Source organism: Camelina sativa, chromosome 20 (genome assembly GCF_030686135.1).
Source record: "Camelina sativa cultivar CO46 ecotype springtype chromosome 20, ASM3068613v1".
In the NCBI taxonomy this organism is placed as follows: Eukaryota; Viridiplantae; Streptophyta; class Magnoliopsida; order Brassicales; family Brassicaceae; genus Camelina; species Camelina sativa.
The window spans coordinates 31,150,528-31,162,730 of NC_141899.1; the positions used below are offsets into that span (position 1 = coordinate 31,150,528).

At 38.1% G+C, this 12,203-nt stretch overlaps 1 protein-coding gene across 2 annotated transcripts; it reads right to left on the reverse strand.

The window, feature by feature from the left end:
- Window positions 1-116: 116 nt before the first annotated feature.
- On the reverse strand, window positions 117-5,028 carry LOC104771661 (copper-transporting ATPase RAN1). 2 transcript variants are annotated; one of them, XM_087504332.1, is made up of 10 exons: window positions 4,606-5,028; window positions 3,988-4,459; window positions 3,232-3,849; window positions 2,684-3,113; window positions 2,206-2,531; window positions 2,027-2,085; window positions 1,593-1,935; window positions 1,308-1,502; window positions 954-1,211; window positions 117-849 (listed from the first exon to the last, which is right to left on the reverse strand). In XM_087504332.1, exons 2-10 carry the CDS (start codon window positions 4,300-4,302, stop codon window positions 373-375), a joined length of 3,021 nt encoding a protein of 1,006 aa, XP_087360458.1. In that variant the 5' UTR covers window positions 4,303-4,459; window positions 4,606-5,028; the 3' UTR covers window positions 117-372. The 2 variants fall into 2 exon arrangements, with proteins under 2 accessions (XP_087360458.1, XP_087360459.1); XM_087504333.1 differs by lacking the exon at window positions 4,606-5,028 and having other exon boundaries at window positions 3,988-4,585.
- Between the last annotated feature and the right edge of the window lie 7,175 nt (window positions 5,029-12,203).

Here is a 12,203-nt window from a genome sequence, read left to right on the forward strand (position 1 = left end):
AGAACTGTATCATTTAAAATGTATCATACCTGCCATTTTTGCAATAAAATTTGGGTTGATAAAATATTGTTTTAGTTCTTTTTTCTTAGTAGTGAAAAAAACTAAAATTAGTCACATTAGAAAGACTTTCACTATTTTACATTAATCGAGCACAAGCATCGAAATCATTCTTTTTACAACAAAGGCCGAGAGGAGAAATGTTCTTACATACAGAAATAAGAAACCAACCAACCTCTCAAGACCAATACATTGTTGTTACATGATTACAACAACAACAAACAACAGTAAAAAAAAAAAGTAAATACAAATTATTTTCAAAACAAAAACTAGTCAAAGTCACTCCAATGCAAGGAAGAAAGGACTTTTTTCTTTTTACTCCTTGGTGAATTCCAAAATAGTGGTAAGTCTTGGCTTCTTGTATCTTCTAAGAAGCAAAGAAGAGCAAACAACACTAACCGAAGATAAAGCCATACATGCTCCGGCTGCCCAAGGCGGCATTTGCACCCGCAGAACCGGGAAGAACACTCCTGCTGCTACTGGGATTGACACTACATTGTAGGCCATGGCGAAAACGTAATTTAATCTGATTCGTGTTAGGGTTTTTCGGGAGAGATCGATGGCTGTTATAACGTCTTCTAAGTTGTTTCTCATCAGAACGTAATCTGCTGCTTCAATCGCTACATCTGTTCCTGCTCCAATTGCCATTCCCACGTCGGCAGCGGCTAGTGCGGGAGAGTCATTGATTCCATCTCCAACCATTGCTACCGTGCTTCCGTCCTTTTGCAGTGAACGGATAACTTCAGCTTTTCCTGCTGGCATTACTTCCGCTCTCACATCTTTGATACCAACCTGCACTCATGCCACCAAAAGACTGTCATTTACTAAACAGGAATGGAACCCTAACAACTTAATGGCCAAACCTAATCCCAGAGATTGTGAATTGGGATTCTAACCTCTTTGGCGACTGCTCTTGCTGTTCTCCAGTTATCACCTGTAACCATTATTGGTTGAACACCCATTCTAAGGAGACCTTCGACAACCACAGCGGCTTCTCGCTTTAGAGGATCCGCGATTCCCAGCACACCTACTAATTCACCGTTATAGGCTACAATGACTCCTGTCTTTGCGTTTTCTTCAAGATCTTCAACAAACTTCTCGACGTGGTCTGGGATGGTTATGGCATTTTCTGACATAAGTTTACGGTTTCCCACCTGATTAAAGAGAATTAAAAAAAAAACGTTCATTAAGTTGCGAGAGCAGGACCAAAAGCATAAAGTTGTGTATATATTATGGAATAAAATCCCAACCAGAATCATCTTCTCATTGACTAAGCACTGAATTCCTTTTCCGGGAAGAGCAGAGAAATCCGAGGTGTTAAGTAACCATCCAGAGTTTTGCAAATCTTTGTTACTTGTTTCGCCGTCTTCAGTGGGTTCATCAAAGAAGTGGAAATGCCGAGCATACGCAACTATAGCTTTTGCCAATGGGTGTTCACTGCTAGCCTAAGGAAATTAAGAGACAACATGAAAAGCTTCAGTAACAGTTTAAATATCATACCAATCCAAGAAGCTAAGAAAGAAGATGTATCTTACCTCAGCAGAAGCAACAAGTGTGAGGAATTCTCCACGGTCCATCTCTGAGAAGACTTTTGCGGTTGTCACAGTAGCTTTCCCTTGAGTTAAGGTGCCTGTTTTGTCAAATATTACGTACTTCACTTTGTGAGCTTTCTCCAATGCATCACCTCCTTTAATCAATACACCATTGGTTGCTCCAACTCCTGTTGCCACCATAACTGCGGTCGGTGTTGCCAAGCCGAGTGCACAAGGACAAGCAATTACCACAACGGATATTGAGAACATAAGCGAGAAAACAAAGTGAGTTCCGTTTTTCGGCAGCCATTCGTCTGGGTAAGCTCCAACAGCTCCACCAATTGACCTACAAAATCATTTGATTCTAGAATTAGAACACACTAATCCCATGTGTTTCGTTGTCAGAGAATAGTTAAAGCTAAGGTACTAGATCTCACCAGCCTATTAAGGTGAACAATGCCAAAGTAATCACTACCGGGACAAAAATACTTGCAACCTGAAAAGTGGACAAGCCAGGGTAAATTTATTTCACTGTTAATGACTATATCACAAAGGAGCAAGTGATAATACCAATGTATGAAAGAATTATTAGAATGTTTTCTATAGTAATATTTACATAATCCGCAAATTTCTGGATAGGAGCTTTAGACATTTGGGCTGTCTCGACCAAACTAATAATCTGGCTCAGAACTGCATCAGATCCCACTTTTGTAGCTTTCATGTGAAGAGCACCATGCATATTAATAGTTCCCCCGATTACTGGTGAATCAACCTCTTTTGATACAGGAACTGATTCACCAGTCACCATACTTTCGTTGACGTAACTTGAACCCCACACCACAACACCATCTGCTGGGATCTTTGAACCAGGATGAACTTTTAATGTATCACCAGGCTGAATCAATAATGCATCTATCTCTCTTTCCCCTACAAGCTTTCCTCCTATAAAGTGGAAGAAAAAAATGGAACTCAACTTAAGCAAAGTAGTATAGTTGAGCTTTATTTTTTGATAGAACTCAATATTATTTTGATAAACGATCCTCATTGGAAGCATGTCAATGCAATAATCATTATAGCGTAGGACAAGTAAGTACCTTTGCCTTCGATTAGTAAAATGGCTGTTGCTGGCGTAAGTTGTACTAGTTTCTTCATAGCATCCGAGGTTTTCCCCTTTGCAAGAGATTCCAAATATTTTCCCAGCAAGACAAATGTTATAAGCATGGCACTTGCATCAAAGTACGTGGGAGACCAAAATCCAGTGACAGCTCCATATAAAAGAGCCCCAACAGAGTAGAAGTAAGACGCAGACGTGCCCAGAGCGACCAGGACATCCATGTTAGTTGAACCATTTCGAAGAGCTCTCCATGCTGCAACATAGAAGCGCTTACCAACAACAAACTGAATCACACTTACCAAGGCCCATTTCAACCAATCACCCATCATGAATGGTCCACATCTCCATACCAGTAACGCATCAAAAAGAGCAATGTGGGGGCAGATTACTTGGATGAAGAAGAGGGGAATCTGGATAAGAAAAATCATTACTATTAAATGACATTAGAAACCATATTCAAGACAAATGATTGTATCATAAATGGTGTGTGCATTCCATAAAGCATTGAAAGGAAGATAAGTTACTCACACTGAGAACAAGACTGGAGATAAAACGCCTGAACATATTCGAGGCCTCTCCAGTATCTTTCGAAGTCAACCTTTCATAAGGGCTCATAACACGCAACTTAAACTTCCCATACCCCTCTCCTTCAATCCCATCAACCAAAGACCTCGAACTAACAACTTCCGGATCAAACACAACCTCAAGCTCTCCAGATATCCTGTCAAGACGAAACTGTCTAACCCCATTCAATCTGGTAAGTATACCTTCCAAAACCTGAGCATCAAGCTCGTTCAGAATCCCCTCAACCCTCAAAACGAGTTTATCCTGCTGATTACTCTGCACAAGCGCACCTTCAAACCCAGCATCTTCAATCGCAGTAACAATCTCATCTTTGTTAATAACATTCGGATCATACTCAACTTCTCCTAATGATGTAGCTAAAGCCACAACTGCTCTTTTCACACCAGGAAGATCTCTAAGAATACCTTCAACAGAGTTAACACAAGCTGCACATGTCATACCTCCAATTGTAAACTGACCCACCAAAGTGGCCTGTGTCTTTGTCCCAGTACTAGTAAGAGGCTCAGCCAAAATCTCAGCTTCAAATCCAGCATCCTCTATAGCTTCTTTAATATCCTCTTCCTAAAAACGTTACACAATTATTAAATGCACCGAATCAGAAACAAAAAAAAATCAAATCATGGAGAAATAAATAGCTTGAGAAAATCTCAAATCTCAAATCTCAAATAAAATTGGGGAAAACAAAAATCGAATTAAAACCTTGACTAAATTAGGGTCGAAGACGACATCGGCTCTGTTCTGTAACAAAGCAACGGAGGCTTTGAAGACGCCATTAACGCTCATCAAAGCTCCTTCGACGGAATTAGAACAAGCAGCACAAGTCATACCGGTAACTCCGACCTGAATCTTTCGTAAACCGGAATCATTACCACCTCCTCCTCCTTCCTCGATCTTACTCAAAGCATCTTCTTCATCATCATATGAATCGAGAAGACGAACTTCCTCCATATCAGAAGAAGAAGAAGAATCTCCGGTGACCGGAGTAAGCTGCAAATCCCGTCTACTCGGCGCCATATTTTTCTTTTCTTTTTGTTAATGAGAGATTCCGCAGACGGGAGAAATCGAGCAAATCGGAGAAGAGAAAAGAGGAAGATGATGTCTTCTTCCTCTTCTTCTTCTTTCTCCTTCGACGATGATGATGATTTGAAATTACAGAGACCTTTCTTTTTTCCTTTATGTACAAAAAACAATGGAGGATTTGAAGAAAAAATAAATAAATAGAAATAAAGAAACTCAAAAAGGATTTATTTTTATTTTTTGTAGCGAGAGAGAGGAGGAAGAAGGTGGAGAAAGCAATTTGTCAACTAAAACACGCACCTTCCTTTAATGACGATTTTGCCCCTACTCGTCTTCTCTTTTTTTCTTTTTGTTGGTTAAATTACGTTTACGGGCTTTGTTGCTGCGATCGTCATTGTCTACGACGACCAAATCAACAAAAGAACTGAATCGTATTTATATATTGAGAGGATCTGTTTATCCAAGTATGTATTATCGCATGTACTATATGACAGAGAAGTGAGAAAGGGAGAGGGGTATTATAAAGGAGAAATTTTTGTTTTTTCTAATAAAAAATAATTTTGTTTAAAATGCATGCAACTATTTATTAAAAAAACAGAATGTAGCGGAAAAAACAATTTATATAAATGTTATGATTTTGCGCCAGATCAAAGATGTAATATTTTATTTTTAAGTTTTGGTGAACCTCGTAACCTTGAGGGAAGAAATTCGATTCCGAACTATACCATTTATTTGCTTGATGGCTGATTTAATTAGGATGTTTCGTTTGATGACTGACTTGCCACTTCAGATGCATCATCCATGTCATTATTCCATGTTATTATCTTCTCCCAAAATACCAAACATCGTTCCTTTGACTTTTGTTCTTTAACTAGTTAAAAAGTGAAATATTTACATGGTTTTTACCTTCTTGTTCACCTTGTTTTTCTCCTTGTTTTTCACTTTTTAATTATACTCATTCTTATTAAGTTTCCTCATTCTTCTTCATTTTCTTTCATGGATCCAGTTCTGGTAATTGTTGTTTCCGGTAACTGGGTAAAGAAACACAAATATGTATTTAATACTAGTGATAGAGAGTGTCGAGTTGTGCAGATAGATGCAGAAACAACGCACAACAAGTTTACTTTAAGTTTATTTCTTGTTATAAGTCTGTCACCAAACATTATAACTCAGCCTTCATATGAATCTAAGAGACCTTTCGTTTTTCCTTAAGTATTATAACTCAGCCGTCAAGTAATAAAATTCAGCTGTTTACTTTTATTTCTTATTATAAGTCAGCCACAAAACATTGTAACTCAGCCGTCATATGAGTCTATGAAATTTTTTTTGTTTCACTTAAGTATTATAACTCAGCCGTGAAGTAATATAAATCAGACGTTCACTTTCAGTTTATTTCTTGTTATAAGTCAGCCACCAAACATTATAACTCAATCGTCATATGTCTACGAGACCTTTCATTTTTCTTTAAGTATTATAACTCATCCATGAAGTAATATAAATCAGACGTTCGCTATTAATAATGATGTGGAATCGTTTGCTGATGTGTACTTTTTTAATATTTTCAGAATTAAAAATAAAAAATACACCCAGGGTGTTAATTGTAATTACACACAATGCACTAAATATCTGAGCAATTTTTAGAAAATGTATACATATGAGGAATAAACCAATTTTTCTATAACATCTAAGTAATTCTTTCTAAAATATATATCAATATTATATTTTACTTTTAGGGAAATAGATGATACAACTTGGACAATAGGTGTACAAATTTGTTAGTAAGCATTGGGAAAATGATAAAGTTTTGTTTTTTTTTCCGTCTAGATTTATTATTTGTTACAAATTATGAAAAAAGCTTTTTGTTTATTGTATTTTTATTATATATTAATATATTACCATAATATACTCTTCCAGACATGTTAAATGAAATTTATATTAATTCTGATCGGTCTTGATAAGCAATACCATGAATCATTTGGGGTTATGGAAAGCTAGGAAAGTAGGAATGCAGCTGTTTTTGATAATAAAAATCAGGCTCATCACATCCTTCTTGCTGCAGCTTTAGAAGACTCAGAAGAATGCATTAAGCAACAGTAGATGGTTTTTCAGGAGGAGGCTACTACATCTAGTACGAGAGCGACTGTTGTACACCATTAGGTTAAACCGCTTTCAGGTAGATTGAAATGTAATGTCCATTCCACTTGGTTGAATGCTTCATACTACTGTGGTGGAGCTTGGTTGTTATGCAATCATGTTGGGGATGTTTTTTCCATGCTAGAGATGCCTTTCTTCTGAGGAAGAACTGGATCTCAGCAAAACTCAATTGCATTTTTTGGTGTCTACAAAGTTTACGTGACCTCCATATTAACTCGTGTGAAGTATAGACGGATTGACATGCTGTCATGGAAGCATTAGAGACGCCATTAGAATGGTCAAAGTACCATTCAGAGGTCGAAAAGATTACTAGAGTAGTACGGGTGATGGGAGAGATTTCTTTTCACATCTCTTCACTGAAAGGTAATTTGTTGGCTAGGGAAATTGCTTATACTGCTACACTTGATGGGCAACTCAGATTTTACCTTGCTCTAGGTGGTCCAGCTTGGCTTCAAGACAGAATTTCAAGGTAGCAGCAAGGTGGAGTTTGAGATTTTGGCTGGTTTTATTTATCTAATGTGTTGGTTTTTGTTTACAGCATTTCCCTTTCACTTTTGTAAACTTCTTTCTATCACATTTTGTGATCAAGTGTTAAAAAAAAAAGACTGGTCTGGATAATTTTTTATTATAATATTTTATTTGTTTTTATCAAACCAGATGTTATCATTCCATTAAGTAGAAGGTAACATACAAAGCAAGGATTTTTTAAAATACAACATAGGGGAGACTCTCCTAAAGCATATAGCAATAAAGATACAAAGATAGATAGGGGCATTCGATATGAGGAGCTTGAGTGCTATGAACCACATGCTAGGTAGCAAAATGGAACCTGTGAGATCAAGGAAAATAAATGAAAACTCAATGAGCAAGTCAATGGAGGAGTAGGTGACCACTGTCTTGATTCTTTGAAGATTGGGTGGAGATGAAAAGGTCAAAGCTGGAGGTCTCGCTAAAATAAGGAGGTCTACTCTAGGTAGAACTTTGCCAAAGGGTCGATCAGGGTTGATGGGGCTCTGAGAACCGGTGACTACAGAGATAGTTGTGGGTCCAAAGTTGAGAGAACAGAACTCAAATAGGTTGTGGTCACCACTACTCCTTGGAGTGGGGGTCATAATGTCACTAATCTTTGAGATTATATGAGGGGATTTCAAAAAGTAGTTTGTTTGCGGTTTGGAGAGCTTTGTATTTAGGCGAGGTATAGATAAGAGGTTGGTGAAGCATCGATAACCCCCGCTCTGTAGAGGTGGCATCATAATGCCAAGCTTCACCGACCTGTCTCCATCAGTGCGATAATCCTTAAGATATCCGATTAACATGGTTTTCAAGAGACTCCTATGCCACTTTAGCAACAATGGTGGCTTAAGGTTCAAAAGCAGTTTTCGGACTAAAGATACCAACAAGCTAACCAAAAGTTGTTTAGGGTGGGAAAAAGTGGAGTTCAGACCAAATCTGGATACACACTGGTCTCGACACAAGTCGTTCTCAAGCAAATTAGAAGGAACCAGTTTCTGTTACCGAGGAAAAATTGACTAGACCAAGCAGAAAACACCGATGCTAATATATTTGAACTTGATATAAAGCAATTGTAATCTGGTCGGAGTAGATTCCAGTTCAGGGATGTGCCATGGTTTAACCAAAGCAAACTATCTACCAGGATTCTGAGATAGGAATGGAGAGAAAACATGTGCCAAATGGGTAACAAGGTGGAAACATAAAATGCCATGGTTTTAAGATTCTTTGTCAAGATCTTCCACAGCTCCGACATCAAAACAGAACTCTCGTCCATCTGCAGCCAAGTAAAACAATTGGAGAGAGGATATAGATTGAAAGACATAAGCCAAGGTTACCGGGACATTCAAGGTGTTGAGGGTTAATATCAGGCGGCTGGGAGCTCCGAAAAGCAAGCTCGCCAAGAGAGGGAGTCGGAGGCAAAGGAAAGAGGGGAAAGAAATTAAGCTGATGCATTGCCGTAGATGACATCTGAAATTTGGAGAAGACTTTGGTGAAAGTAAAATAGAACTTAAAAAATTTTATGGACAGAGGAGAAGACATAAATTACTGAACCAGAGCCCAACAACGCTGATCGGTCCTGATGCTGTCTGAAGGAAATTCCTCGGTGATTGTGTCAAAAGGAAATCGGTAAGACGAACTCACTTTTTATTTTGTACGATTTTTGTTATAGTATATAACTGTTTAAAACATGTATATGCTAAATAGTAATCGTTTGATTTCATCGTCTAGAAAATAATTTAAGATGAATAATCATGGTGGTATTTATTAAAAATGAATAATAATTTAAAATGTTTTTGGCACATGGCTCTTTATTTCTGTTTTTCTATAGCAATTTTTCCTAATAGAAATTTACAACTTTTTTTTTTTTTTTGGCAAACAAGTAATCTTTTCATTCAATCAAACCAAGTAAATAAGGTTACAAAGTTGAGAGTTTTCAAAGACATAGCTTGGTAATACAGATAAACAAACAAACTTAAAGATAGAGAAGTCGACAGTCATAGCCAAGAGGTGTTGAAGATTTGAGCAGAGTAAGCTAGCTCAAGGTGCATCGACGCCACATTCACAGACAGGGTGAAGATGTGGTAAGTGGTCCATATCAACATGACATTGGGACGTTGAGAGGGTTTCCATAGCCGAGAGACACAATGGTTTGATTGGTTCATTGGCAAGGAGGAGGGTGTTTGGTGGGTTAAGGGTGGGCATGGCTTGCTTGAGGAAGGTTCGATAACCATACTTCTATGAGTTATGATCATAATGCCGATATTCTTCAGACTTTGCCAAGGGAGAAAATCATTCCTAGCTTTTGTGGTTTACACATGACAATAATCAGGGCACAAAGAATTGATAGACAGGTTTTCACCCAGGGTATCAATTCCCTATGCAGTTGTAGTACAAAGGGTTATCAATCCAAATGGTTGTCTATTGCTAGCAGGAAGGATATGATCAGTACAATACAAGTCAAGCCAAGCAGATAGGGTTTTGGTTCTAACAGTCCTAAAATAAACAAAAGAAAAGAATATAAACAAAGAAACCACACGACCTAAGCACTCGATGCAAGCAATCGAGTACAGGATCGAGTGGGGTGATCGAGTATGCAAGTGAGATATGAACAGCTCGAGGTATTACTCGATACATGTTATCGTGTACCTGATCGGGTAGGTAGTTGAGTAAGTGAAGAAAATGCAAACAATTAAAATACAAAAGTTCCTAAGGATGGGGGTAATCGAATCCTAAGTGTTCTAGACCACTACAGATGCCTTACATGCCTCAAGCAATTATTTCCTAGACAATGAACCTCTAAAACCTTGCCACCACACTCTCGCACTAGCAACAATCAACCTTGAACACATTACCACACTGTCGCACTAAAAATATGAACAAGCAGGCATTAAGATCGATTCATTATTGTCAGTAGACTCGAACTCATCTAATTTCTTACTCAGAGTCAAGTAAACCTCTAGCATTGGCTAAATCAAGCATTTTATCTACTCCTTTCGGCCTGTAGCATTGGTAAACGCCCTAGATCTAATCTCAACCTCTCGGTCTGTTGACAGCATTAAGAACACCAACCTAGAAGGAAATCTATCAATCATTTACCATCAACTAAGGCAATCTAACCGATCAAGAACACAAAATCATCTATCCCATCCCTAGAAACTTTACTACATTACTCGGACATAGAAACGAATAACAAAGCAACAGAAATGAATGAAAATGACATTGTATTAAAAGATAGAGTAGAGTAGAAGGAGTACAAGATAGAAATCTAAGAAAACTACAAAATAAAAATGCAAAACGAAAAGAAAATGTTTGAGTTGCTCAGTTCTCTCACAGAAGCTCTCGCTCTCTGGTTTGAGGGTCTGCGGCGTGCTCGTTTGCGAGCTAGGGGAAGAGGGGGTTTATATATGGAAACCGTTTGAACCTAGCTTCCCAGACCTGCCCGTTGGTCTACTCGATAGGGTACACGAGGGTGAAGTCGAGTTACTCCTCGGGTGGATCTTCGGGTTGCTCTTCATGCTCTTGGATCCTCCTCGATCATGTTGGGGTTCAAAATTGTTCTTGCAGCTCGATGGCTCCTTCGGGTACATGCTCGAGTTATCCTTGTTTTTCCCCATTTTTGGCTCTTTAGCACCTGTTTTCATCCAAAGTATGCAAATGCAGAAATGCAACACCCTAAATGCTCTAAAAGTGAATTCCTACAGTTAATGACCTAAAAATGCTAAGTTAAAAGTATGAACAATGCAAAATATGGACAAAAATGGATGGTAAAAACATATAAAAAGGAGAGTTATCATGAATATATGAAGAGAAGGGTAGAAATGCTTCGGTAACCTCCTCTCCATGGAGAAGAGATCATAATGCCGACTTTCCTGATACCTTCGGTTTCAGAACAGCTAATGCAAAGTAATAATTGAGGTCGTTGATGGCGCAACTGAAATAGAGAATGCCGACTTAGGAGGCACTGGTAACCTTTTCTCAACCGAGAAAAGATCATAATGCTAGTCCTCATCAGTCTTTGGCGGTTAGAGGTAGGGACCCTTATGTGGACTAATGGCAAGATTCTCAAAAGCTCATTGCAATAACAGAGCAACAAAGAGAGATTATGTTCCAATTGCAGTCTTCGGACAATAGAGAGCATAAATCGACAACAATGAATACTACGGGAAAGCAAGTGAGAGTTTGGAAAAGACCTGAATTTATGAAGAGCAAAGTTTGGGACTCGGGGGATTGTCAAGGTTGTGCACAGTTCCGGCATCAACATAGAGCTCCTATCCAACTGCAACCAAACAAGCTGCTTGGTGAGGGGATCTAGGTCTAGGTCCAAGGAACAGAGAGATGATGGGGTTGAATTCAAGGGAAGCATATGGCAAAGCCGAGACAAACGGTAGAAATTGTGTTTCGGAGTCTCAGATCTGGAATTGAGAGGCTGGTAACTCGTGAGAATCACCTCACTTGGAGGAACCACAGAGAGAGACGAAGGGAAGGGGAGGGGATGAAGCTGGAGCATGGCCGGAGTCGATGGGCGTGTACTTGAGCCTCCAGTGCGTTCACCGTCGAAACAGAACAAAACTAAGCTTAGGTAGAAGAAGAGACACTGGGGTGACAGATCAGTTGCCCGACGACGCCGATCTGAATCGATGCCACCAAGGGATGAGATATCGGAGGTTGGGCTAGAGAGAGAGCAGCTAGGACGAACTCATGCTTCTTCCTTATAGAAATTTACTATTTGATTCAAATTCAATGGATGTAGCCTACCTAGTTCAAACCCATAGTGGCACACTCGTGAGACCTATTCATATGTATCTTAAATAGTATCAAAGTAAATGCATCCATTGTACTGTGTCCATTAGACAAAACATTCAATAATAGTATGTAACTTCAAATATGTTACTACTACTCGTTCAGTTTTATTTTATAGTATTTTACCTAAAAACAATTATAACATTCAAGTTAAATAAAAAAGTCAAATACAGTAAAACGTCATAAATTAATAAATATTATAAAATAATTAATTTTTTTTGTCCTAAATCAATATCATCTCTATAACATATCATAAAAATAACCGAATTCTTCTTTAAGTCTTTAGTTTTTAAATACATATCATTACCATTCTAATAGTTTTATAGATGGTTAAAATACAAAAATCGAGGTGATTAATCATAAATTTTAATTATCATTTATATAAGTGAATTATCTATTGTATTTGTAATTTTTTGTCAAATTGTTTTTCT